At 34.4% G+C, this 27,540-nt stretch overlaps 1 protein-coding gene across 4 annotated transcripts; it reads right to left on the reverse strand.

Annotated features, from left to right (window-relative positions):
- Window positions 1–10: 10 nt before the first annotated feature.
- On the reverse strand, window positions 11–27,536 carry LOC109094194 (voltage-dependent L-type calcium channel subunit beta-2-like). Of its 4 annotated transcripts, none has more exons than XM_042728738.1 (13): window positions 27,374–27,536; window positions 18,713–18,832; window positions 14,478–14,600; window positions 14,042–14,178; window positions 12,953–13,029; window positions 11,592–11,725; window positions 9,042–9,122; window positions 7,798–7,856; window positions 6,494–6,603; window positions 4,166–4,317; window positions 2,767–2,862; window positions 2,468–2,656; window positions 11–1,049 (listed from the first exon to the last, which is right to left on the reverse strand). In XM_042728738.1, exons 1-13 carry the CDS (start codon window positions 27,416–27,418, stop codon window positions 549–551), a joined length of 1,824 nt encoding a protein of 607 aa, XP_042584672.1. In that variant the 5' UTR covers window positions 27,419–27,536; the 3' UTR covers window positions 11–548. The 4 variants fall into 4 exon arrangements, with proteins under 4 accessions (XP_042584672.1, XP_042584674.1, XP_042584673.1 ...); XM_042728740.1 differs by lacking the exon at window positions 11,592–11,725 and adding an exon at window positions 11,352–11,371 and having other exon boundaries at window positions 27,374–27,535; XM_042728739.1 differs by lacking the exons at window positions 11,592–11,725; window positions 27,374–27,536 and adding exons at window positions 11,352–11,371; window positions 20,873–21,755.
- Window positions 27,537–27,540: the final 4 nt, after the last annotated feature.

A 27,540-nucleotide genomic window follows, 5' to 3' on the forward strand; every position in this document is an offset into this window, starting at 1 on the left:
TATTATTTTTATTCCTTTGGCGGAAACAAGCTTCCATGAATAATAATATTAATAATAATAATAATTTGAGTAATTAACTAGACCTAAAGAATTTTAACAAATATATACGATAAAAAAATAAACAGCAGATTTCTATATGGCGACACATTTTGCCATTTTCGTCACTTTCAGTGGCTTTTTACACCAAACTTGCATTAATTTCTGAAACTGTCACATCAGCTGAAAACCAAGATTCTTTCAAAGCAGAGCAAGTTATTAAATTTCAATTTAAAAAAATACAAACTTTTTTTTTCTCCTTTGGGTTAACATGCATCTATGCTTTGTACAATAAGACCAGGAATGCAGATCAATTAAAAAACAAAACTAAAAATAAATACACAAAATTCTACAATCTTTAAAGAGAATTTCATCATTAATGCCATGTTAAATTATATATAATTGTCTTTATTTAATGTGTCCACACTTGGAAAAGTCGTGTCATATACATTACATTGGCCTGTAAAAACACACAAGACTGAGGTCGGTGTGTACAGTATGTGTCACGTGTGTCACTGCTCTATGTAATGCTCTCTCGCCCATTCCTCCTCTCCTCGTTTCCTGTCCCGCTCATGATGAGGTTCTCGTTGTGACCTCTGCTTTCCTCTTTGCCGGCCGTTCCTCTCGTTGTGGTCGTATTCCTTCTCTTTGTCGCCCCGGTGGTGATGATGATGGTGATGATGGTTTGGCGGTTCCTCTTCCTGTGTTTGTCCAGCGAGAGGTTCCTGATATGTGGACTCTGTCGTCTCTTGTTTGGAAAGCGTCCTCGTGGTGCGACTGTGATGGTGGTGATGCTGCCGGTGATGATGATGATTATGGCTGTGGTGTTTGTGACCGCTTCTCCATTCACTCGGTTGTTGGTCGTGGTTAGCTTTAGCGTCTCTCTCCTCAGCGTTGTCGTCTTCCAAACTGCCTTGCTTCTGAGTTTGGTAGTGATGATGATGATGGTATCCTTCATAAAAGCCTGTCCTGTTGTCAACTGGTCTCTCTGCTGTCTGCTCACCCGCTCGGCCCTGATTTAGCAACACGTGTGGAATAATGCAGTTATATGGATTTGCAAACACAAACTAAATGTGGACAACTAATGTTACCAAATGGAACCCTACTGTAAAGTTTTACTGAAAAGATTGTTATTGTTTTGTAAGAAACATTGTATAAGAAAATCAAAGTTTTCAATCAAACATTTTTAACACACACACACACACACACACACACACACACACACACACACACACACACACACACGAAAGTCTCTGAAATCACTACAAACCACATCAGATCTAGGTTATTATGGATTTTTGTTGCAATTCTGACTTTTGTCTCATACTTATTACATTTTTCTTGGAATTGTGTTATAAACTCACAAATCTGCCTTTTTTTCTTGCAATTCAGACTTTTTTTTTTTTTTTTTTTTTTTTTTTCACATTACTGACTTTTCTCTCAAAATTCAGATTTTTTTTCTCGCTATTCAGACTTTTATTTATTTTTTGCACATTCTCAAAATGTTTTTCTCTCAAAATTCAGATTTTTTTTTCTCGCTATTCAGACTTTTATTTATATTTTGCACATTTTTTTTCCACATTACTGACTTTTTTTCTCACAATTTTTTTTTCTAGGAAATGTGTTATAAACTCACAATTCTGACTTTTTTCTTAGAATTGAAAAAATTTAGTTCATATCTCACAGCGCTGACTTTATTAGTTGCAATTAAGTTTTTTAAAGTCAGAATTGCAAGATATAAATTCACATTTCTGAATATTGTGAGATAAAAAAAATCACAATTCCATTTTTTTTTTTGTTTATTCAGTGGCAGAAGCAAGTTTCCATAGATCACTCTCCAATGTTAAAGGGATAGTTCGCCCAAAAATGAAAATTAGCCCATTACTACTGACCCTTTAGCCCACCTCGGTCTGTATGACTTCCTTCTTTTTTTAAATTGTCCTTGCCCTTTCAAGCTTTATAATGGCAGTGGGCAGGTGTTTCTGTCCAATAAAGTCCAATAAAGCGCATCCATCCATAATAAAAAGTGCCTCCGGGGGTGAATAAATGCCAGCATCATTTGTTTTTATAATTGCAATTAAATGAAAATGTGTTTGTTTAAATTTATATCGAATGCAGCAAGTTGAACTTTGCTTTTCCGGCCCACTTAAGTAGTAAATTATGAAATAGTCATGAAAATGTCTACACTTAAATGGCTTTTTATGACTATTATGTTATCTGCAAGTATATTTTTTTATTAATACTTTTTAGATTTTAAGTACACCACTGCACTTCCTTTTACCAAAGAAAACTTTAGTTCAAGGCTTTTTTAGGAAATCCTGTAGTATTGCGATACCTATGCTTTCTGTATGTGAGTGTTTACCCATGCAAAACAGTTACTGTAGCTTTCTGAGTTTGCTAATGTAAGTGCAGGCTGTAGTCTCATAGGCACCTTTGGTTGTGGATTAGTCAGTGAGTCCTTGCAGGCGGCTGCAGCGACTGTGGTGAGTTTCTCCAGCAGAGGGTTTGTCTGCGGGACGCTGGGAGGATGTGTGGATTTCCAGTAGGCCTCCAGATAATCAGCCATGTGCTCACAGGCGTCTTCCAGCTGATTCTCATCAAGAATGATGTCGAAAAGCCCCTGGATAGAGAACAAACAAGCATGTAAAGAGGGAAATGAACTGTAAGAGAGCAGAGAATGAGAGAGAAAGAGTGATCGGTTTATCGCAAGTAATTATTCAATTAACTCACTGAAGGGCACTGGGCCAGTTTGTCTGCTGCCACCATCTGCACATTGAGATGTTTAGCCTGAGACTTTCCTCTGGACTTTATTAACCGCTGCAAAACCTGAAAGATGGACAAACCAGAATTTACAATATCCCAGCAAAATATCAGTGTTGAACAACAGAGAGACAATCTTATAGACAATCAGAGGGACCATTGAGAAGAAGTATGCACTTGTAGTGTACTTCAGATCTTCTAAGTAAAAAATCAGTACTTGCAGATAACAGTGTTAAGGAAGTGTTAAGGAAATAAAAGGCAACAGGTGTAGTTTGAGTGTTAAATTTTAAGGACTGTTTCTCAACACACCTAATCATGTTCATGGATGAGCTAATATATATAAGATTTATTAATATCGTAGTATGAAGCTGAGAATGAGGCTGAAAGCCGTCAAAGTGAAACGATGCCACTGAAGCAATTGCTACTGAGAGATGAGCGTGACACGCGGCTCGAAAGCAGCGGCGCTTTAATTATGCCACAGTCGACCGCTTCTGCTTCTTCTGGTCGTGCGTATGTGGGGTAAAGCAGCTCTGTTTTTTTTTTCTTGATAGATGTGTGTGATTTTTTTGTTATGATGCTATTTTGTGTGGTCGTCTGTTTTATAATAAATGTTGTATATTATTAAAGCGTCTTTGTTGTTTCGGAAATCGAGGTTGTATGTCATTGTTCGGAAATCGAGGTTGTATGACGGCATTTAAACATTCTTCGAAACATTAAGGATAATGTAAGTGCACAAGTCAGCAAAATATATAACACTGTTCTAGTGGTTTTGGGATATTTTAATAAAAAATCTTACATATTGTGCCTTTAAGTGTCTGAAAACATTATATTCAGTTCACACTTAAGTATTGTCTGAAAACATTATATTCAGTTCAGATAAGTACTCTTTTTAAAAGTATAGTGAGTGTGCTTCTTAAAAATTATGTTTTGTTAAGGCTTATGTAGCCTAAGCAGAGTGATTTAGCAAAAGTTCACTTTTTTTTTAATTGCTTTTTTTTAATTGTTTTCATAATCTTTTCTTGTGCTTTAAAGAAGTGCACTTATTTTGATGTGTTGATTAACATAAGAACATATAAAGTACTTAATTATAATTTGATCTGTAATGTTAAATTTATTTTGTATTGTTTTATAATTTTCATAATGTTCTGTTTGATGATAAACATTAATTGAAATACATGACATACAAGTTTCAACTGAAATGACTTTAAAGTATATTTTTGTTTATCATAAATGCTTGTCAGCACATTCAGCGGTATTTTAAACATATTCAACTGAAATTACTTTAAAGTATATTTTTGTTTAACATTTATTATTATTATTTTTTTTAAATGTACTTAAGTGTGCTTTTTTAAAGTATTTTTGTGTGTACCTTTGGAGAGGTGATCTTGATGTAGACAATAATTGGAGCAAGAGACGTTTTTCCCAGTTGAGCCGGGTGGTTTATCGTGTCAGCGTCAAGAACCACCAGCTGCAGCGTGCGAGCCAGTTCAAAGATCCTCTCGATCTCACTCTGAACCTCCGCTATAAACACACACACACACACACGACAGTCTGAGAGTAATGCTGAGAATAACAGAGACCAAACCACTGGAAGCAATTAAGCTACCATTACAATTCAGAAAGAATAATGTGGTGAAGTAACATGCAATGTCAGGAATTCAACAAAACAGGAACAACTTTAAAGCCACACAATTATTAAAGGGAATCATAAGGAATCAAAACAATTCTGGTTCTCGTTCTGAATCCGTTTATAAAATCCAATTTTAATAATTCAGTAATTACAATTTCCCTGATTTTGTATAAGGGATAGTTTACCCAAAAATGAAAATTCTTTCATTAATTACTAATTCAGTAATTACAATGTTCATTTCAAATTAAGATATATAAACCTAGTATAGACCTTTTCGTGTAATATTGTTCCTTCCTCTAACTTCAAATATTGTATATGTTAATGTTAAGATATTACATTTGATGAATCCGAGAGCTTTCATTGATCCTGCCATGGAGAGGTGTGACAGAAATGTAACTTTATTATTGTTGTGCCACCAGCAGCTTCAGTGTTGAAACCTAGGCCCAGAAATGTAGTAGCAATCTGTTGCCTGTGGACATCAGTGCTAAAGATAGTCCTAGTAATCTGTGGTTCATGAATGTCAGCACCTTTTGACCGTGTCATTATTGTTTTTTATTTGATGGAGAAGAGGCCGCACATGCCGCTTGCGTGAATAACGTTGTTAGTACATGTATTTTTCAATCATTTTAATTACGGAGTTGCATACAAATATGATGAAAATCTCGAGAGCTTTCTGATCCTCCATAGACCGAAAAATTGAAACGGTTGAAGCCATCACCTGATTTCACATGGAGGAGAACTATTGTTGAATAAAGTTATTATGTTTCTTTGTCCTTAGCTCGCTATTACGGTTGAACCCATGATTTCACTGAACCTTGATCTATGGTAATTGATATTAGTACATTAACAATTGCTGTCTATGGGAGGGTCAGAGAGCTCTCAGATTTCATCAAAAATATCATAATTTGTGTTCTGAAGATTAACGAAGGTCTTACGGGTTTGGAACGACACAAGGGTAATTAATGACTATCCTCCCTTTAGTTAATGCTTCAGTACATTTGTTGAAACGCTATATTCCAGTAATCATTCCTAACCATATACTAAACAAAAACAATACAGTAACAAGTTTTTTGTTTTTTACTTAAAGTGAAATTCATTGTAACAACACTCTCTTGTGAATCTTTTTCATTGTCAGAGATGTAACTTTTATTTTATTTTTATCAGGCAAATTAAAACTTGACCTTTTTGACGCGCAGTCAAGAACGATAAGGGACTGAGTTATGTTGATTGAAACCACTAATTCAAGATGTATTTTAGTGTAGTATTTTGTCTGCATTGAATTTCATAATAAGCATTTGATTGATACTCAGTACATAATAATGTGGTAAAAGCAAACGCAAACTTATTGGGCCTCATTTATCAATCTAACGTAGAAACGAGTGCAGATCCGTGCGCACAGATCAACTTACGACAGAGTTCACGTGTGATTCCTGAAACATTCGTATGCCGCCAGTTGTCCTATTTATTTTATTCCTTTTTTAGGTTTAATTTGTTTTTCTCTGCTGCAGGTGCGTGATGCAATGATGTGTGAATCCTCATGCCCTTTTGTCGATATTTGAGCATATAAAGCCCTGAAAATAAGTATTCTATTCTTACTGGTTAACAACCGACTAATAAGCTTTGGTTGTTGGTCAGAAAAATTATCTAAATGAACAAAATGCTGCTATTATACAATTCTCCAGCAGATTTACTGTGCTGCACGCAGGTTCAGGTAAATTAAGCCCTTTGTACTTATTATTTGAATAAAGAAAAAGACATTGGTGAAATGCTCATATTTGTGATATTTATATGACATTAATAACATTTGAAAATTTAACTGCTGAAACTAAACATTTCTCTGCGCTGTTTAAAATCATTTCCAGATTTGAGAACATACTATGACAAAAATCTTTTATTGTGTGAGAGTGTATATGCCCTGATCTGGATTAAAATTCAATAATAAAGACTGTATAAGAGAATACAATTGATGTAAGCAAGAATGCAAAAAACTAAGAAAAACGATTTACTAAATCTCATAATTTTCCTTTTTTAGTCATTCACACTAAACCATCAAACACTCTCTCTCACCTAAATTGGAGCGTGTGTTTGATTGATGGGTTATGGTGTTTTTGTTTTTGTTTTTGGTTGTTGAGCGCTTGGAGAGATTGGCCAGAGCAGCCACCCTCGTGATCGAGATCCTGAATTACACAAAACAAGGAGAGCACACAGTGAAACTACGCATGTTAATTCAGTGCAAGCTCTTTAAATCTAATTGCAATGCACATGTATGTGCATAAGTATATTTTATTAAATGGTAAATGGAATTTTATTTATTTTTTTCTGTTTTATTATTAATGTTGAAAACAGTTCATATTTTTCTGGAAACGTGCTGCACTACCATTCAAGTAAAATTATTGCCAGTGAAGACATTTATAATGTTACAAAAGATTTCTCTTTTTAAATAAATGCTGTTCTTTTGAATGTCCTATTCATTAAAAATCCTGAAAAATTAAATAAATAACGGTTTCCATAAAAATTATTGTGCAGCACAACTATTTTCAATATTGATAATAATCAGAAATGTTTCTTGAGCAGCAAATCATCATTTTAGAATGATTTCTGAAGATCATGTGACACTGAAGACTGGAGTAATGATTCTGAAAATTCAGCTTTGATCACAGAAATAAATTACATTTTAACATATATTCACATTGAAAACATCTTTTATGAATTGTAATAATATTTAATAATTTCCACTATATTTTTGGTCAAATAAATGCAGCCTTTGTGAGCGGAAGAGACATTCAAAAAAATCTTACGGATCCCACACTTTTGATTGGAAGTGTACATAAGGCCATCAAATATAAAATATTACCATGTTTTCTGATGGTTTCTTAGTTTTAGACTAATTGACTAATCCGTTACAAATGCACACATCCGTTCTCTCTATGCAGTCCATTATTTTTCTTGTATATGCCTAGGAGATACTATAAGAAAACATGAAATTATTATCTCCACATCCATTGTACATGACGTAACATACATAGAAAAACATGAAAAAATATCAAACTCAAATGCATTTCAATTGGATTTCAAACCACATATGAATTTGGCAATGAGCAAGTTTGTAAAACAAAAAAAATCAAATTTGATTTCTATTCACTGAAAAGATGTGTATAATTTTAACTGTCATACTGTAAATCCTGCACAGTTGTGTTCGGGAAACTGCAGGCATGAGACCCGGCTGTGTGCTTATGGACCAGCATGGCCAATTAAGGCAATGAGTTGTGTCTATTTAAAGAAACATCATACGCTCACGTGACACACACACACAAATATATAAACTATCCCAACAGAGGCTCGAGGAGGAAGAGAACCGCTGAAAGACTCACCTCCCCTCAAAGCGGTGCTTCAGAAAGTCAAACAGCGCTTTCTGCATCATATCTGTTACCTGTTTACACACATAAAAGAATCATGTCAGGGTGTTTTTTTTTTAAACCATGCTTTTTGCTTAAAATTTAGAGTCAACATAAATCTAAATGCTTTACAGTTGTGTACTTGTGAAGTAATAAGGAATCATGTAAGACTGCGAAAATGTTTAGTCAAAAATATAAGCAACTTAAATGCTGTGCGTGTATAAAAACTAATTATTTATGGCATTTAAAGAGATAGTTTACTCAAAATCTTTACCAACTTAACTTTTTCTCAGTCAGCATTTGTCATTAGTTCTTCAGAAGTTATAAACAAATTAGATATTCAGCAACATGTCCAGGTTTCACTTTTCAAACTCTATGGAGTAATTTCCAGAGAAAAACAGATTAAATTCCTGCCTGTTCCTCATAGAAAGATAAAGTTGTTTTTTTCTTTCCCCAGCTCTTCTAGTGGCTGCTATTTTGTTCAAAACATCATATTTGATCGAGAATAATCTTTGCAACAAATTCAAACACTTACGACATAAACTCAAAATCGCACAGAAAAAAATAGTACAGTAGTAATAATAATAATTTGCACATTATTCAAAATATAAAGATCTGTTCTCTATGATACTGTAAATGCATCTACTTATATTTAAATGTATTTTTTATGTTTTTGAGTTGTTCGTATGTGAGCTCGATTTAAATCATAGTTTTATTTATAGTATTATTTTTGCACCTTAATTTACAGAATCTAACTTCAAAAAAAATTCTAGCACCTAAAATATATATGTATTTCTTTTTATATATATATATATTTTACTTTGTAAAAACATACAACAAAAGTTTGTGGACATGTTATTCATTAACTACACTGTAAAAGTTACAGTATTGGAGTACATTTTACAAGAAATTACTGTTATTTTTTGTACTTCAAAATTTCCAGTGGAATTCAATCTTGCCGTTTCTTTGTAATTTTTGTTAAATTTACTAGTGATTTCTGAATGAAAATTGCTTCAAAGTAATTTATGTAACGTAGTTTATTTTTAGTGCAACGTAATGCAACGTTTGCCATGTTTTGTCATTTTTAGTCCTTGACGGTTTGGAACCGAGCAGCTTGAACATTCTACTAAACATCTCCACAAAACAAAGACATCTTAAGGGGTGAATTAACCCTTTAGTATCTTCTCTATGAAGTCACAATGTGTTTTGCAGCAGCTGACCTCGTAGCCCTTGAGCGACGGTCCCACCAGCACCACGGGTCTCATAGACGGCACCACGTCATACGGAGGAACATGCTCTGTCTGTAGAGCAGCACAAAACACACACCATTAACCTCACACAGAACACAAACACTGAACACACTTCACAATCACAGCTAGGAGAGAGAAAAGAGGGGTGTTGTTTGAAAACACCAATTATCCATATTAAGATCTAGACTGCAAGTGTCAAATTTAATGTCAGCAGGCTGAGAATGTCCGGTTCTTACATTACTCTATAGTTAATGATTTCAGATTGAAGTTAAATAAAAAGTAGACTGCAGATTAAAGACAATGTTGAATGCATTTCTATCGCTAACTAATGCATTTGTTTTGCCTGAGCTCAAATTAAGTTTGACACCCAACTTAATGAAAAAAAAACACAGTTTACATACATTGAGTGTTTCATACATACTGTGGGCTTTAGTAAAATTATTTGTTAATATCAGGCTTTTGTTACAGTGCTGTGTTAAGCAAATTAGAAAATTAGTATTCAATTTTGACTGTAATTGTATAAACTGTTAAACATGCACACGCAAACAAACGCAAATCTGAAGCTAGATAGCAGAGAAATGTCAGAAGGGAGACCCACACAGTGAAGTGGTTACTAAGTAGTGGCCATACGATCATTCCTACTATGTTGTACATTTTTTTGCCCCCTCATGTCTAGGATAAAATATGAAATGTACCATTTTTGGAGATCAGGGAAATCATAGTAGTTGCGTTTCTTATAATGATTTACATACAAGATAAACATTTTCACTACTTTGGTTTGAGCGGCTTTGGTTCATGATGGCAGTTTCCTAAAGACATCATCCTCCTGAGGTGACACATTTGGTAGAAAAATACCAGCACAAACACCTCTAAGTATAAATTGTTAAAAATAAAGGTTCTTTATTGGAAATTATGGTTCCATGAAGAATCATAACCATCCGTGGAATCTTTCCATTCCGCAAAAAGTTCTTTGTAGTGTAAAAAGTTTCTGTAGATGTTCTTCACGCAAAGAAAAATGTTTCTTTTAACAACTGTTCACTGAAAGGTTCTTTGGGAACTAAAACGTTTTTCTATGACATCACTGTGAAATATTAATCTTTATTTTTAAGAGTGCATTAAGGTGTGATCACAGCATGGATTCCTACTGAAATCATCTGTGAAACTTTGCCAAGCAATGGTAAATGTGACCGCACTTTTAGAGATGTTCTGTGGTATAAGTTGCTTTCACTTTAACACATTTTATTCTGTTCACACTATTATACACTATTAGTCTATTAGTCACTATTAGATACATTATTAGTCAAGTTTTTTTATGTTTTTGAAAAAAGTCTTCACGTACGAAGTCTGCAATTATTTGACTAAAAATACAGTAAAAACAGCATATGGTAAAATATTATTATAATTTAATGCTTTATATGTTATTTATTCCTGTGATTAAAGCTGTATTTTCAGCATCATTACTCCAGTCTTCAGTGTCACATGATCTTCAGAAATCGTTTTGATATGCTGATTCGCTGCTGAATTATTACCGGTGCTAAATTTGTATTATTACCAATGCTGAAAACAGATTTTGCTGCTTAATATTTTTGTGATTCTTTTTTTCAGGATGAATAGAAAGTTCAAAAGAACAGCATTTATTTGAAATCTTGTGTAACATTATAAATGTCATAACTTTCACTTTTGTTCAATTTAATGCATCCATGCTGAATCATGGTTTTCATAAAAATACAAAGCAGCACAACTCTTTTTAACAAATCTTTTTTGTTTTTTTAGTAGTAAGTAATGTTTTTTGAGTGGTTTATGAGCATATTAGAATGATTTCTGAATATCATGTGACACTGAAGACTGGAGGAATGATGCTGAAAATTCAGCTTTGATCACAGGAATAAATTACATTTTACAATATATTCACATAGCAAGCATTTTTTTTAAATTGTAATAATATTTCACAATATTACTGTTTTTACTGTATTTTTCATCAAATAAATGCAGCCCCCATGAGCAGAAGTGACTTCTTTTAAAAACATTAAAAAACCTTAATTATTCCACACTTTTACTAGTATATATACAGTGTATCAAAATTATCTTCAGATTAAAGCTATCATGTAAATCCATCACTGAGCAGATTACAATTTTACAATTACAAAATTACAATTTTAGATTACAATAATTTTCTTGCCGTTGTGTAAATAACAATAAGCTATAATTAATAAACTCTAAGTACTGCATAACAGGAATGAGCGTCCATTGACACACGGCTCTCTGTGAGGCCCAACTTACCGACTTCTGCCTCTGCTTAGCTGAGGAAAGGAAGAAGGGAAACAGACAAAAAGAAAAGACCAAGGGAGAGTGAAAGATTGGGATAGAGAGGAACAAAGACAAGACAGAGGGAGAGAAGGGAAAGAGTGAGTGGAGTAAGCCTGCATGTGAATTCAGATGAAGACAAGCGACACAGGCTCTGCGCGATGCTGCTGTGACGGACAGATTCAGAGTGAGGGAGCGTCTATCGGCATGCTTTACCTTCTTAAAGAAAGGCATTCGTTTCTCACGGGCTATAGGGGATATTACTGTGTTTGGGCTGGCTTTGGGTGAACGCTGATGGGGAGGAGGGTCGCTCTCCTCTGGATCTAACCCTGCAGCGTCTATGTCCACAGCTATATATAAACACGCACACACGTTTATATGAGCCTCAGCAAAACACATGGGGAATTCATACACAACGTAAAGATACACAATGCACAATAATCATTGATGAGACAAAGAATTACAGTTATGCATTGAAGCTCACAGCATTTCAGTAAAAACATTGCCTTGTGAAAAAGGTGTAGCCTATTTAAAAGAATACTTAATTGCTAATATACTTATATATGTATGAACTGAATGTAATGGTTTTGGACACTTGCTTGCATATTTAATTGCAATTAAATAAAACTATTACAGTTTAAATTAATATTTAATTCAGTTAGATAAACTAAAGCTTTTTTGATTCACTTAAGTTGGACATAATTCTGTTGTCTAAGAAATTGCTGCTGAATGTACTGACAAGCATTTATGATAAACTAAAATATACTTTAATGCCATTCCTATTGATACCTGTATGGAAATCTATTTTAATTAAGTTGCAATTTAATACATTTAAAATATAATACATTTAAATGCAGTAACAAATAACACACCACTGTTAAAATTATAATAAAGTTCTTTACATGTGTTTTAGTTATTATTAGAATTATTATTAGAACATACTTATTTCAAATGTATTTTAAAGTAAAATTTCTGTAACACTTTTTTAAGGCATCCTTGTTACATGTACTTACTATTATAATAACAATAAATTATGCATAATTACATGCAAGTTATCCTAAGCCAAACCCCTATCCTAACCCTAAAACCATATAGTAAGTACATGTAGTTAATTAACATTACTCAGTACTTAAATGTAGAATTACACTGTAACAAGGACAACTTAAAATAAAATGTAACCAAAATTTTAAATTTGACATTATTACAAAGGTCACTATTTAAAAGTGTACTTAAGTGTGTTCAGAAAATTAGTAATGGAAGTTTCTCTCTCTAAGTCACTTAAGTGGCCTTTTATTTCATTAATATTATATTATCTGTACAGTTTATAAAAATATACTTTTAAGATTTTAAGTGCACTACAAGTGCCTTTACTAGAAGTGTCTGTCTTAAAGTATAAAAATCCCAAAGTGAATCACATTCCTCTAGGATTTTTTGACTGGAGAAGAAGTTGTGTTGAAAACTGCAATATACTGTAATATAACCAAGTATTTCACAATAAAAGTTGTTTTATTTGCTGAATAATGCATATAAAAGTTATTGTTGAGTTTTAAAAGTGACACCCAATGTCAATAACATACCTGAGGATGGAGGGGTTGATTTACGTGAGTTTGAAACAATATCTCCTAAACTAGATGAAGAGTTTGCTCCTAGTTTACTGTAAAACAAAAGAACAACATAGAATCCTTAACAAAAAAATAAAGGTGTAATGGTTTTAGTTTTCTTCTGTGTATTTAAAAGTGCTCTTCAGAAGAACAAAACAGCCTTGGCGACCTGAGCAGATTCAGTGTGTGACCAGTTTAAATGAGCAGTTAAAGCCATTGAAACCATTTCAAGCTCTTTATTTTCAGCAGGCCATAGCAAAAGTTAAGTTTAAACACATTAACACCAATCATCCCTTGTGAAAAAAGTACTTTTAAAGAGTATGGAAATAATATACTTTAAAAGAATATACTTAAGTGTGAACTAAAAGTAATGTTTTTACACTTATTTGCATGTTAATGACAAATGAATTTGAGTGCTTTTTGACCCATTTAAGTAGGACCTAACTACATCTTTATATGTAATTGTATTATTATTTGTCTTTAAAATATGAAATTTAAAATAAACTTTTGATTTGACATTACAAATTGCACTTTGCAAATTGCACTTTTTAAAAGTGTATGTAAGTCTTTAGAAACAGTCATGAAAGTGTCTCCACATAAGTGGCCTTTTATTTCATTAATATTTTTATGTGCAAGTAGAGATTTTTAAATATACACTTTTAAGATTATATGTAATTGTATTATTATTTGTCTTTAAAATATGACATTTAAAATAAACTTTTGATTTGGTATTTCTTTTTGTGTTTTTTTTTATTGTTATTTTGTTTTTAGTATATGTAATGTAAGTGTCTTCACTTAAGTAGCCTTTTATTTCATTAATCTCTTTATGTGCAAGTAGAGATTTTTAAATATACACTTTTAAGATTTGAAATACACTATAGGCACACATTCAATACGATTAATTCAATTCAATTCAATTAACTGAATTAAGCACACTTCTTTTCACAAGGGATGCTTTTGGGAAACAGTCTAGTTTTGTTAAAAGTGGCCACATTAAAGGTCTGTTTTTTTTTTAATATTTTGTATAGTGAAAAACTATGCGTTGTGTGTTAGTGGAACATATACCTTGAGTAAAATTTTCCTTGTTTTGCACGTAGATCCTGGTGGATGCGAATGCTTTCAAGCTTCACCGGACTTGGGATGAAACCGATGTCACACCCTTCTTTCACCAAGCGACCAATCCACCAGTCATTATTAAATTTCTGTCATTAAACACACAGAAGTCACCCATGGTGCATATTTATCATCATTAAAATACCATTCCCACAGAGCCTTACAAAGCAAAAATTCAAGGCCATACACAATCTTACATATATTAAGTACTAAAACTGTTACTAAAAAAATATTTTGAGTGTGTTGTGTTTGTTGTGAGTGACATACAGTATTCATTTTATTTGCTCAGGTCTTTAAAAACACTTTACTCAACTTTTATAATCATTCCTTCTTCGTTTTCATCTGCATACATGTGAATATGGATATGGATACATGTTTAAATACATACTTCTTTAACATGAAGGAAATCTTTAGCCTCAAATGAGATTCCCATTCCAGGCACAGGGACGTCGTCTTCAAGAGAAGCGCTGTAGCCAACATTAGTACGTACTGCAAATGCCACTGGTTTAGACTGTGTAGAAGAACAAAGAGTGAGTACAGTAAGAAATACTAACAAATAGCAGAAGAGAAAGATTTCAACAACAACTCTCATGCATTTCAAACCTGTGGAACACAGAAGAGGATATTTTGAAAAATGCATCAGTGTCCATAAAATAGGGTTCATTATTGTTCAATTTTATTTTACAATTTTATTTTTTATTTTGTGTTCTGCAGGAGAAAGAAGATATGCATACAGTTTCTGAACAACAGGATAATTAAATTATTACAAAACTGTAATAAAAAAAATCACAGAATTATGCAGGAAAAACATAATTTCTTCAGACAAAATCATTGTTTGTGTTTAGTAGATTTACAAGCTCTAACTTTTATGTTGCTTTCTTGTCATTCAATGCAAGACACTACAGAAAAAAAAACATTGATTTTTTCATGACTAGTGAAAGAAAACATCCAAAATACACTTTCAAGTATTGCATATTATCTATTCATGTCTGTGGATTTCAATTACTAAACATTTCTTCCAGGCTGCACTTCAGCAGCACCTACATACACCAAACTTAGCAGTTTTATTTCTATTTATATTCTAAAGATTTTTACTAAGGGTTTTGTTCATCATTTGCCTGATTTTATACAACCTTTCATTCAACATGCTATTACTTCTTTTGGTTAACAGTATTTTCTGCAAAAAAAAAAAAAAACTGCCAAGGGTCTAATTTTGTTTTCTATGGAGAATAAGTAGTAAATTATTAAGAGTAAATTATTATCTACAACTTTTTCAGTGTTTTCAGGCATACAAAAAAAGCAGGAACATGAGTGCTTGACACACAAGGGCAAAATCAGTATGCAATTCATTTCCACATGATGGGCTGCACACGCAATGAATTATGGGTGTGTCAAACAGAGGACACAGTGTCCTCTAAAGGTAATGGGGATGGTGGGTTGATCACACACAAACCTGACTCTCCATGATCTGTCAAGACAATGCTGCTTTATCTTCCCTTTCTTTATCTCACTCTGTCATCTTTATATGTTCTATTAAAATAAAAAGATATGTAAAACTATACTATGCACTGTATTGTTGTAATAAAATGCAACATTTATTATAGGAGCTTTAAATAATTTTTATATATATTGTGCAGCTTTGAACACCTTGTTTTGTTTTCACAGCCTCTTATGTAACACCACTTTCCATTTCACATGCAGTATTGATCAGACATAGTGACTGTAACCTTTTGTGTAAATGTCTGTTCAGACTGATTAGCATTAACAGTTTCATTCACATTCCCCAGAAACACACATCTGACAGCTTACTTGCTTTACTTAAGAGTGTTTATGCTGAATCTTAACACAGATTCAGGTTGTTTTTGGTTGAGTGTAATTATTTAATTCCTAGGAAAGCAAAACTGAAACATTTTTCATTATACACAGTCAAAAGCTTGTAAATATTTACATATTTTTATATTTTTGATGTCTTTTATGCTCACAGAGTCTTCATTTATTTCATAAAAAATACAGTAAAAACAGTAATATTGTGAAAATAATATTATAATATCTTTTGATTTATATTTTAAAATGTAATTTATTCCTTTGATCAAAGCTGAATTTTTAGCATCATTACTCTATTCTTCAGTGTCACACGATCTTCAGAAATCATTCCAAATCTTATTTTTTTCCAAACTTTTGGTTTACTTTATGCTATCCACATCAATTTTACAGCTCTAATGTGTATTATGTCTTATTTGTTTTTTATTCTTATGCCTCCAAATAGATTTTTGTTGGATGGCTTATGAAGACTTGTAATATATTGTGCTGTTTTTTTTTTTGGAGCATTTCTTTGTATGATGTTCAGTGGACGATGGAATCATGTAGCCTAGTTTTTTAATTTTTGGTGTACTATTCCTTTAAAGCACTTCCAAGAGTGGTTTAAAATGTTCAATTTGTGAAACCACCGCAAAACATGGTAACCTAAAAATGGTAAACTAACCGGTTTTACTGAATCAAGCTATAGTATACATACATTTATACCAAGAAAACTATATTTTATATGCTAAATCAGGCAGAAATAACTCTTTAAGGAAACAATTGCTGTGTGTGTGTTTGTGTGTGTGTGTGTGTGTGTGTGTGTGTGTGTGTGTGTGTGTGTGTGTGTGTGTGTGTGTGTGTGAGAGAGAGAGAGAGAGAGAGAGAGAGAATAGTTGTGGATATTTCTAGAAACATGGTCAGTGAAGAATATTTTACTTCTGTCTGCTCACTGCAGGCCATCTGGCTTTGTTATCAATATTTATGTGAGCATTCAATAAATAAATTATAAAATCTGATTGATGTCAAACTCTAAAAATAGCTATCACCCCTAGAGGTGAAGGAGAGTGTGACAAAAACAAGATTAAATAGAAGAATAAAAATAGATGGGAAAGACTTACGGGGTGAGATTTCATACATCACCTCCAAACAGCTTTGGTTTGACTCAGAGAAAGTGTCTAAAAAGCATTCAGCTATAAATTAAGCCTTAAAATAAGATCACACTCAATGTCCTGACAAACCCTGAAGGTGCTGTGTGTCTTATATTTTAGTAATTCAGTGCATGATTTATAAAGCAAGAATAACAGTCTCATGAGGCTTTGTATTGAGAATTACAATGATATTTTAAAGAAGAAAAAAGAGAGAAAACTTGTATTCTCCCAGATACCAGAAATCTATTCATACCAGTCACAGGATAATCACCTGCTAGACTTCATTGTTATGATTATAACCAGTCATGACCAACAGACTGGTATATAGCTGGTTATATAAAATGCTACACCATTGTCACACAACCTCATTTGGTTCCTCAATAAAAAAGCAGTTTTTATCCATTTCAGATAAAAATTATTTTGTAACAGTGGAAATGGAAAGTCAGTGGGATTGTACTGAGGGATATATTCTTTGCAATATGCAGCTTGTATACTGCATATTTTGGCTAATGTTAAAAAATATGGTTCAATGTATTCCATGCATACAGAAAATGTACAAACTTTGCACAGTATACAATGCATATAGATTTTTGAATTGCTGATGCCGATATTGATATATTAAATTAGATGAATTTAAATAACATGCATAGCGATTGCAATAAAAATTGCAACAACAAAAGAAATTATTTTATATAGGCCTATTTGCTAAATTAGAAATAATTAATTGTGAAATGAATCAATATAAAATAAAAAACTGAACTTGATAAATAATAATAATAATAATGCAATATATCTATATAATACAAATATCTAAAAAAAAAAAAAAAGATTTGATTCTGTAATCCTTTTATAGTATTTTTCACAAAAAAAAAATAAATAAATAAAATAGTTCAAATAAAATAAAACAAATCAGACAGAGCATTCAGTAACCTGGTAAGTCTGTGAGGACTCTAAACTATATTTTCTCAGACAAAATAGCCTACACGTATGACACATGAATATAAAAGTGACAAAATAAAAAGCAACATATTCTTACATCAAAGAATTTAAACGCTGGCATCTGTGCACTACCGTTCTTTGTGCTGTCATAATAAAAGTCCCTTTGCTGTCAGCATAGAAGTTCTGTCATGACAACTCTTGGAGGGATTGGCATGGTAATGTACATGACAATGTTAATGTATTTGGTCTTGGAGGAATAGATCTGCTACGCTGCTGTGGCAGAACAAGTATCGGAACACTGCCAATACATCCACAACATGCTGCTGTGAGCATGTAAGAAATATTTCTGCTGCAAATATAACACATGAAATATCCCCATATAGCATACATGAATCACCTCGTAGCAGATCTATACAGGTGGAGCTGGGGAAGGTGGAGGGTTTCTGAAGCAAGCTGCAACTGCTGCAGCAAGCTCAAGTCATATATTTGAATGTTGACCAGCGAGCTCATTGGCTACCGATACAGGAGGGAACCAATCAGCTGTGCCATGTGATAAAGATGTCATTAGGTCAGATTGAGTTAGATATTTCTGAGACTATTGGCCGATATATAGTACGTAATTATGCTATTTTGAACAGATACACACTATTAGACAGAAAACAGATTCGAACAAGCCCTTGTCAAACTGCCAATTAATCAGACACTCAGTTATAGTGAGTAAAACATGCAGCAATACCGTGGCCTTTTCGAGCTGAGCCAGAGCCTGTCTCTCAGCTTCTCTGCGTAAGGTCTCTTTATCTTCCTCCAGAGACACATCCGAGTCAGACGGCCGACTAGTGTATGAGTCCGCTGAACCCTGTGGAAAAAGCAGAAACATTTTTTATATACACATTGTTTCTGTGTGTGCATTTATTTCATTCATTACATGGACTCTGACACATGGTTTCCATTCAGTTGTCTTTCTTGATTTTAAAACCATGACATTTACTCATTTGCTCAGGATAAATATACAGCTACTCTACTTAAAATTGTTGTGTTTAATTTGTTCATTGTAGAATAGTTTTTCCTATATCAATAAGCAGACAGAGTATAAGCCATTTACAACTTGATTCACAACATTTTGAAGAAAGGTAACAAGTTTTGGTTATTATTGACTTGCATTGCATGAAAAAATGGAAACAAATTAGTATAAGGACAGATTCTCACTATTGACTAGTTACTTATGAGCATGCACATTACTCGCCTATTGGCTGTTTATTAGTACTTATAAAGCACATATTAATGCCTTTTTCTGCATGACCTTATTTTAGATTCCCTAATCCACTCCATACCTAAACATAACAATTACCTAATTAAATATTATTAATAAGCAGCAAATTAGGAGTTTACTGAGGCAAAAGTTGCAGTTATTCGTTAATTAATAATGAGTCTCCAAAGTCAAGTGTGACAAAATAAATCACTACTAAAACATTTTTCAAAATATCTTCTTTCAAACTATTTTAAAAAGGAAAGTTTTGGAAAGAAATGATGAGGTAATAAGATAATTTTCATTTTTAGGTGACTGTCCCTTTAAATTAACTTTTCATTTCAGAGAACTAGTGTAGCGTGTTTCTCATACAGCGTAATGAGAAATCAATCTCTCACATTTTTTCCTTTTCTGGAAAATCAGTAGAAACGTTATTTTGGATTTTCCTTGTGCTATTGGAGTGAATGGGAAGTGCCCCACCTTCCTCTAGAGCACAGACTATGATCTCTGAGGATCTTACACCGCAGCGTACAGGATGCTCCCTACTTAGCAACGGTCCTAGACACAGGTAATAATAATAAAGTACTTTGAAACTGAAATGGATAATAGGAAAACAAAACCTGAGTACCGAAAATCATTTCAAACTGTTAACTATAAGAGTAATCTGCCAGTAAACAGACGAACCGATGGAGGAACGCTTAAGGAAATGTAAACAAACATGGACAAATCCCATTTTTTTGGGTTGATTAAAAAAAATATTACAACTATTCACAATTTCCCATAAAAATACTCTTTAACATACTTTAAAAATGGGTACTTATATATAAAAAAAATAAAAAATAAACTTTAAAAATATATATACTTGTGCAAACTGAATATAATATTTTTGAAAGACTTAATTAAATTTCTAGTGAAACGTGTATGTCATATATTTATGCCATATATTTAAATATATTTGTGTTTTGTTATAATGAAGTTGCAATTCAGTACTTTTAAAATATATTAACTTTAAATGTAATATTGAATAACTCACTACAGTTAAAAATTATAATGAAATACTTTACATGTGCTTTAGTATGTCAGTCAACACGACAAACGGATAAAAAACAATGATTTAAAATGTACTTTAAAGCACAACTTTTAAATTTGACTTTTTAAAAGTGTACTTAAGTGTGAAACACACTCAAGTGTCTCTCTTTAAGTCACTTAAGTGACCTTTTATTTCAATATTTCGTATTATCTGCAATTACAGTTTTTTAAAGATACTCTTAAGATTTGTAGTACACTACAAGTGCATATTCAATACAATTAAGCGCACTCCTTTTTAGTAATAATAACAACACATAAATACACTAAAATGAATGCATCTTTGTATGTAGTTTCCTGTATATGAAAGACTATCGAGAGATTCAAGAAAATATTTAGAAATTAAACCTGAACATACTTGATATACGCTGTTGATGTTTACATGAAATCAAGGTCACCTAATGTCAAACAAGGTCACAAGTGAAATGTGTGTTTAATATTAGTCATAAAGATTAAAGCAAAAGTTAAGATACTCAGCAACATACTAGCATATCCTTTTGCAGTCATTTTCCATTCGCTTGCACACGCAAATAGTGTATATTAAGAGGTATAGTAGTTTCTTACACCAATGTTGTTCTTGACTTGGTTCCCTGTTGCTCGTTTCAGTAGTCGTATCCAGGAGGCCTTCATCAGCCAATCCAGTTAGAGCATTTGCTCTCCTCACCATACCAACCACAAACTTCAGTAAACCCTAACAACAACTACTGTATATACTGCCCAACATCTACCAAATGATATGCAAACATTATACACAAACCTGAGAGCCACAGCTATCAAAAATGCAATTATAAGAAAGTAAAAAAAAAAAAAAAAAATCTGACTGTTTTGTTTTTTGTTTAGCTTTCACTAAAACTGCAATTTAAGCTACATACAGTGCTACCTAATATCTCGGCTGTTGCCTGGGCTAATGTTATCAATGCTAGATGTGCTGCTGCTGTGGGAAGGTAGAGTTCTGCTGTGTTGTTGACGATGGCACGCAATTCCATGTGCTTGCTCTCCATCCCTGCGCATAGTGGATGATGAGAGCTGCTACGGCCTGTGTAGACAGTGGCAGAGTGTTTTCTTCTAGAATAATGAATGAGACTCAGTCCATCCCACCGCAGCAACACCAGCAAGCCAGGCTGCCATGCTTCTCTATGAAGAGCCCTTCCCCGCTCCCTAGAGCCCGGCACACCGATGCAAAAGACGCTAGCACCTCTGCTTCAGTGATCTGCACCTCTAACTGCCAGTTCTTCTTTTACACGTTGTCCTTTCCGTCTTCTGTATGTCCATAGTGTTCCTCAGGCTTTCAGGCTTCTGTACGCTCTACAGTCTTCCCGTCTCTCCAGAATGTCCTCTGTTTTGCATTCACTTTATCTTCCCTCCCCTCCCATCCTCCTCGCTCTCTGCCTCTGTGTTGCTCTTCACAGTCGCTCCATCTGTGTGTCGTCTTCTGTGATTAATCCTACTGCACGTGTGTGTGCGTGGGGGGGGGGGGGGGGGGTGCTTGTGTTTTTATGTTTCTGCAAAATGTGCATGTGTGTTTTTGAGAAAAAAAGAAGTGCATTTAATTGTTTGTAGCTTGCAGAGCACTTTGAATCTTGAAAGTATATTTTAAAAAAACTGTACTTGCATATAATATAATATTAGTAAAATAAAAGGGCATTGAATTAACTTAAAGAGAGACACTTTCATGAATCATTAGGATATTAAGTAAAGATCATGTCTCATGAAGATATTTTGTAAATTTCCTACCGTAAATATATCAAAACATAATTTTTGATTAGTAATATGCATTGCTAAGAACTTAATTTGGACAACTTTCAAGGCAATTTTCTCAATATTTCGGGGTTTTTTTTGCACCCTCAGATTCAATATTTTCAAATAGTTGTTTCTCAGCCAAATATTGTCCTATCATAACAAACCATACATCAACAGAAAGCGTATTCAGCTTTCATATTTATACATCTAAAAAATTGACCCTTATGACTGGTTTAGTGGTCCAGGGTCACATATTGTAAATACTAAAATGCAACTTAATGTTTAAATACGTGATATTTCAATGTCAATAGAAATTACAGTAAATGCTTGTCAGTACATTCAGCAGTACATTTAACCATATTTTTATTAATCGAATTATGACATTACATATCAAGGTGTACTTAAGTCCTACTTAAGTGGCTCAAAAACACTCTAACGTTAAGATTAATTGCATTTAATATTAATTTAAACTATAATACCTTTTCATTAAATTGCAATTAACATTTAGTTAAGTGCCCAAACATTTCATTCAGATCACACTTAATTATATTCTATTAAAGTATATTATTTCCATAATAGGTACTCTTAACATTTACATTTACATTTTTACATTTAGTCATTTAGCAGACGCTTTTATCCAAAGCGACTTACAAATGAGGACAATGGAAGCAATCAAAATCAACAAAAGATCAATGATATAGAAGTGCTATAACAAGTCTCAGTTAGCTTAAATGTAGTACACGTAGCAAGGTCTTTTAAATAATATAATAAATAAAAAGAAAACAGATAGAATAGAAAAAGCAGACTTAATTTCTTCTATTGCTACTCATTCCGGTCTCAACCTCATGGCACTGACTGAGACTTGGATCAAACCTGAAGACACTGCCACTCCCGCAGCCCTCTCCACTAATTTCACTTGTTCCCACACCCCCTCGTACGACTGGGAGGGGTGGAGGTACTGGTCTCCTTATATCGAAAGATTGGAAATTTGATCTTCAACCATCACCTACAGGTAATGGTTCATTTGAATCACATGCTATTACTGTAACCCACCCTGTTAAAATCCACTTTGTGGTCATTTATCGTCCCCCAGGTCAATTGGGAAACTTCTTGGAGGAGTTGGACGTGCTGCTATCAAACTATCCTGAAGATGGTACTCCTCTGGTACTGCTTGGTGACTTCAACATCCACCTAGATAAACCCCTGGCTGCTGACTTCAACACTCTGCTCGCCTCATTTGATCTCAAGCGAGTGTCTACTACAGTGACTCACAAAACGAGCAACCAACTGGACCTCATCTACACACACTGTTGCTCCGTGGACAACCCCTTAGTTGCTCCACTGCACACCTCAGACCACTTCCTCATTACTGCTAACCTAGCACTTACTCCTGAAGCGGCACAAGCTCCAACGCAGGTCACCTTTCGACGGAACCTATGTTCACTCTGTCCATCTTGCCTATCCTCTGTGGTTTCATCCTCACTTCCTTCACTCTCGCAGTTTTCAGCTCTGGACACGAACAGTGCTACGGACACTTTTTTGCTCCACTCTAACCTCTTGCTTGGACAACTTTTGCCTACTGTCGTCTAGACCAGCACGCACCACCCCATCTGCCCCCTGGCTGTCTGATGTTCTCCGTGAACATCGCTCTAAACTCAGGGCTGCAGAGAGGAAATGGCATAAATCAAGAAACTCTACCGACCTCAGTGTGTATCAGTCTCTCCTCTCTTCCTTCTCTGCAAATGTCTTCACTGCTAAAACATCATACTACCATAACAAAATTAACAACTGTTGTGACGCTCGGACTCTCTTCAAAACTTTCTCTTCTCTTCTTAATCCGCCTCCACCTCCACCTCCTCCTCCATCGACTCTTACAGCTGACGACTTTGCAGTTTTCTTCACAAATAAGACAAGAACCATCAGTGACCGATTCTCCACACCGCAGACTGAGGATAACTTCACAACGACTAATGCTCACTCTTTCTCCTCCTTCTCTCCACTCTCAGAGACGGACGCTTCCATTCATTGCAAAGACACTTGAACGAGCTGTGTTCAACCAGCTCTCTATGTTTCTTGTACAGAACAACCTCCTGGACAGCAACCAATCTGGCTTCAAAAGTGGCCACTCAACTGAGACTGCCCTGCTCTCGGTTTCTGAAGCCTTGCGACTGGCAAGAGCAGCTTCAAAATCCTCAGTACTCATTTTGCTGGAGCTGTCTGCTGCTTTTGACACCGTTAATCACCAGATTCTCCTGTCCACCCTCAGAAAGATGGGCATCTCTGGAACCGCACTCCAGTGGTTTAAGTCCTACCTTCCTGATAGATCCTTCAGGGTGTCTTGGAGGGGTGAAGTTTCTAAGTCACAACAACTTGCTACTGGGATTCCTCAAGGCTCAGTACTTGGACCACTTCTCTTCTCCATATACATGACGTCATTAGGATCTGTCATTCAGAAGCATGGCTTTTCCTATCACTGCTACGCTGATGACACTCAACTTTACTTCTCATTCCAACCAGATGACCCGACGGTAGTTGCTCACATTTCAGCCTGTCTGAGTGACATTTCTAGCTGGATGAATGACCATCACCTTCAGCTCAACCTTACTAAGACTGAACTGCTGGTGGTTCCAGCTAACCCATCGTTTCATCACAACTTCTCTATAAAGCTGGGTTCGTCAACCATAACTCCTTCCAGGACTGCCAGAAACCTAGGAGTTGTGATGGATCATCAGTTAAGCTTCACAGACCATATTGCTACAATGACCCAGTCCTGCAGATTTGCCTTATTCAACATTAGGAAGATTAGACCCTTCCTGTCAGACCAAGCCACCCAACTTCTTGTCCAAGCTCTTGTTCTCTCCAAACTGGACTATTGTAATGCTCTCCTGGCAGCCCTTCCTGCATGTACTATCAAGCCTCTACAACTGATCCAGAATGCAGCAGCGAGGGTTGTCTTCTATGAGTCAAAAACAGCTCACGTTACTCCTCTCCTCATCAGGTTACACTGGCTAACAGTAGCTGCTCGCATCAATTTTAAGGTACTAATGCTTGCCTACAAGACGACCACTGGCACGGCACCAACATACCTAAGCTCATTAGTTCAATCTTATGCGCCCTCCAGAAGTTTGCACTCTGCAGTGAACGACGTCTTGTGGTGCCATCCCAAAGAGGTTCAAAATCACTCTCACTGAGTTTTTCCTGGACTGTGCCCAGCTGGTGGAATGACCTCCCGATCTCAATTCGAACAGCTGAGTCTTTACTCATTTTCAAAAAACATCTAAAGACTCATCTTTTCTGCCAGCAATTAACCAACTAATACTAGTACTTACCTTTTCTTTTTTTGTCTATCATATTCTTTAAAAAAAAAAAACACACAAAAAAACCTTGGCTTCGTGTTCTGCACTAGACTAACTGAGACTTGTCATGGCACTTATATACCATTGTTGTTCTCTTGTTGATCTGATTGCTTCTATTGTTCTCATTTGTAAGTCGCTTTGGATAAAAGCGTCTGCTAAATGATTAAATGTAAATGTAAATGCAAAAGTAGCTTTGGATGATAGTGTTTGCTTGATGTTTTTTTTTAAATGTGTTTTGTGGTTTTTTATTAATTTTTATTCACTTGTGAATTGTAAACAACACACACATTCTCTCTATTCTATGATTCTATGATTTCACTCTTATAAGCACTTAGTTATAAATCTGATTTCTGTGATTCTTCTTCTTCTTATATTATATTTATATTACATTATTATATTATATTTAGTTGTATTTACCAATGCAACCATGTCATTTCAGCTTGCATCTACAAGTTTCACAGAACTATCTGTACCAGAACTACCTATTGCACTCAAGTGCAATGTTGTACCGGGTGCACTACTGAGCAAGTTTACTGTTTATGTTAGAAAAGCCAAACATATGGTGCTGCTAGATATGTGATGCAAAACCTCAAAAATACACTGTGGCAATAGCGTTTTAAGGTCATGACGTTATATTGTGCAAGGAACCATGCAAAAATAAGTCTTTTGTTAAATTGTAATCTGCCCATGTGATCATAAGATGTGAAAAGGAATTTTTAAAAAAGCATTTTACTGCCACAGTAATTTTTTGAAGTTTTGCAAGATGTATGTAGAGGCATATTTTTCCAATAATCCTATGTTGGTATTATTTTATCCTTATCTCAAACACACACACACACACACACACACACACACACACACACACACACACACACACACACACACACACACATAGAGTAAACATGTCACAGCTGTGCTCCTCAAGCTATTTTGCACAGATTTTCTTTCTGAGAGGTCATGAAAACACATTCACACAAACACACAAATTCACTCTGATGCATTCGATCATGTTCCACCCTGTCATTTTAAAGTAGAACAACAGACATCAATATGAATAATTACACATATTGACTAAATCACACAGATTTTCATGCACACTCACACACTAGGACAATGTCATTATGTGCTCTTACTTTTAGTCATTTATTTAAGTGATTTGCTTGCATTGAAGAGTAGGTTGTAATTAGCAGTTTAAGTTTTTCTCTGTCTTTCTCTTTCTCATTTATGTTTAGTTTTTTTTTCCTTCTTTTTTTTCATTTATTTTGTAGAGAGCTATTTGTCTGGGAGATGACTATCTCTGGAAAAAATATTTACCCAGAATTCTTTGGGTCCATCAATCTAGAAAAAAAAACGCATGCTAAATGCAAAAACAAAAGAATAATAATAAAAGTGGATGCATCACATTTTCATCAAAGTACTTTGCCAATCAAGCAGATAATCATTTATATTTTATTTATAAAAATATCTATAAAATCTTCATTTTATTTTTAGTACTGTATTTTTATTTATAGCCTCATGACGAACCCAGGAGGAAACACGTATGAATGTTGCGTCTGTTACGCATTAAAACAATCTTAACAAAGAAAGAGAACATACAGAAGTGATCTAGACATTACAGAAACCTAAGAGGATTTCCTTTTAATTATTCCTTGAGTTTTATGATGCCAAAACTTGCAGACAGTAGTTTAGAAACCTAAAGTTCTGTATGTCTAAAAGCTGTGTTTATTCCATAATCAGTGTAAACACATCTCGGGGAGACACTTTTACAGTTTTTAACACACTCAAACATCAATGCAAGACTGTGGAGAAAAAAAAAAGTTCAGGAAACTTTCAGGAAATGTGTTTTTCCCACCCACAAAATCCTAGCCTAGAAACTTCCAGAAAGGAGCCCAGCATTGTTTAAAAGAGCAGAAAACGGATGTCGAACATCGTAAAGAATGACAAAAAACTTAAGATGTTTGGGACTCACCAAATCAGACTCCTCGCTGGTTGAGAGGTACATGTCTATGAACATCTGTGAGTGTGTGTGTGTGCAGTATGAGTGTGTGAGAGAGCTCTACTCCACCCAGCTGCTCTAAAAACAGTCCCAGTAAGAGAAGGGGGAGCGGGAAGAGCGGTTTCCTCTTGCTCCTGTGG

Source organism: Cyprinus carpio, chromosome B7 (assembly GCF_018340385.1).
Source record: "Cyprinus carpio isolate SPL01 chromosome B7, ASM1834038v1, whole genome shotgun sequence".
Lineage (NCBI taxonomy): Eukaryota > Metazoa > Chordata > Actinopteri > Cypriniformes > Cyprinidae > Cyprinus > Cyprinus carpio.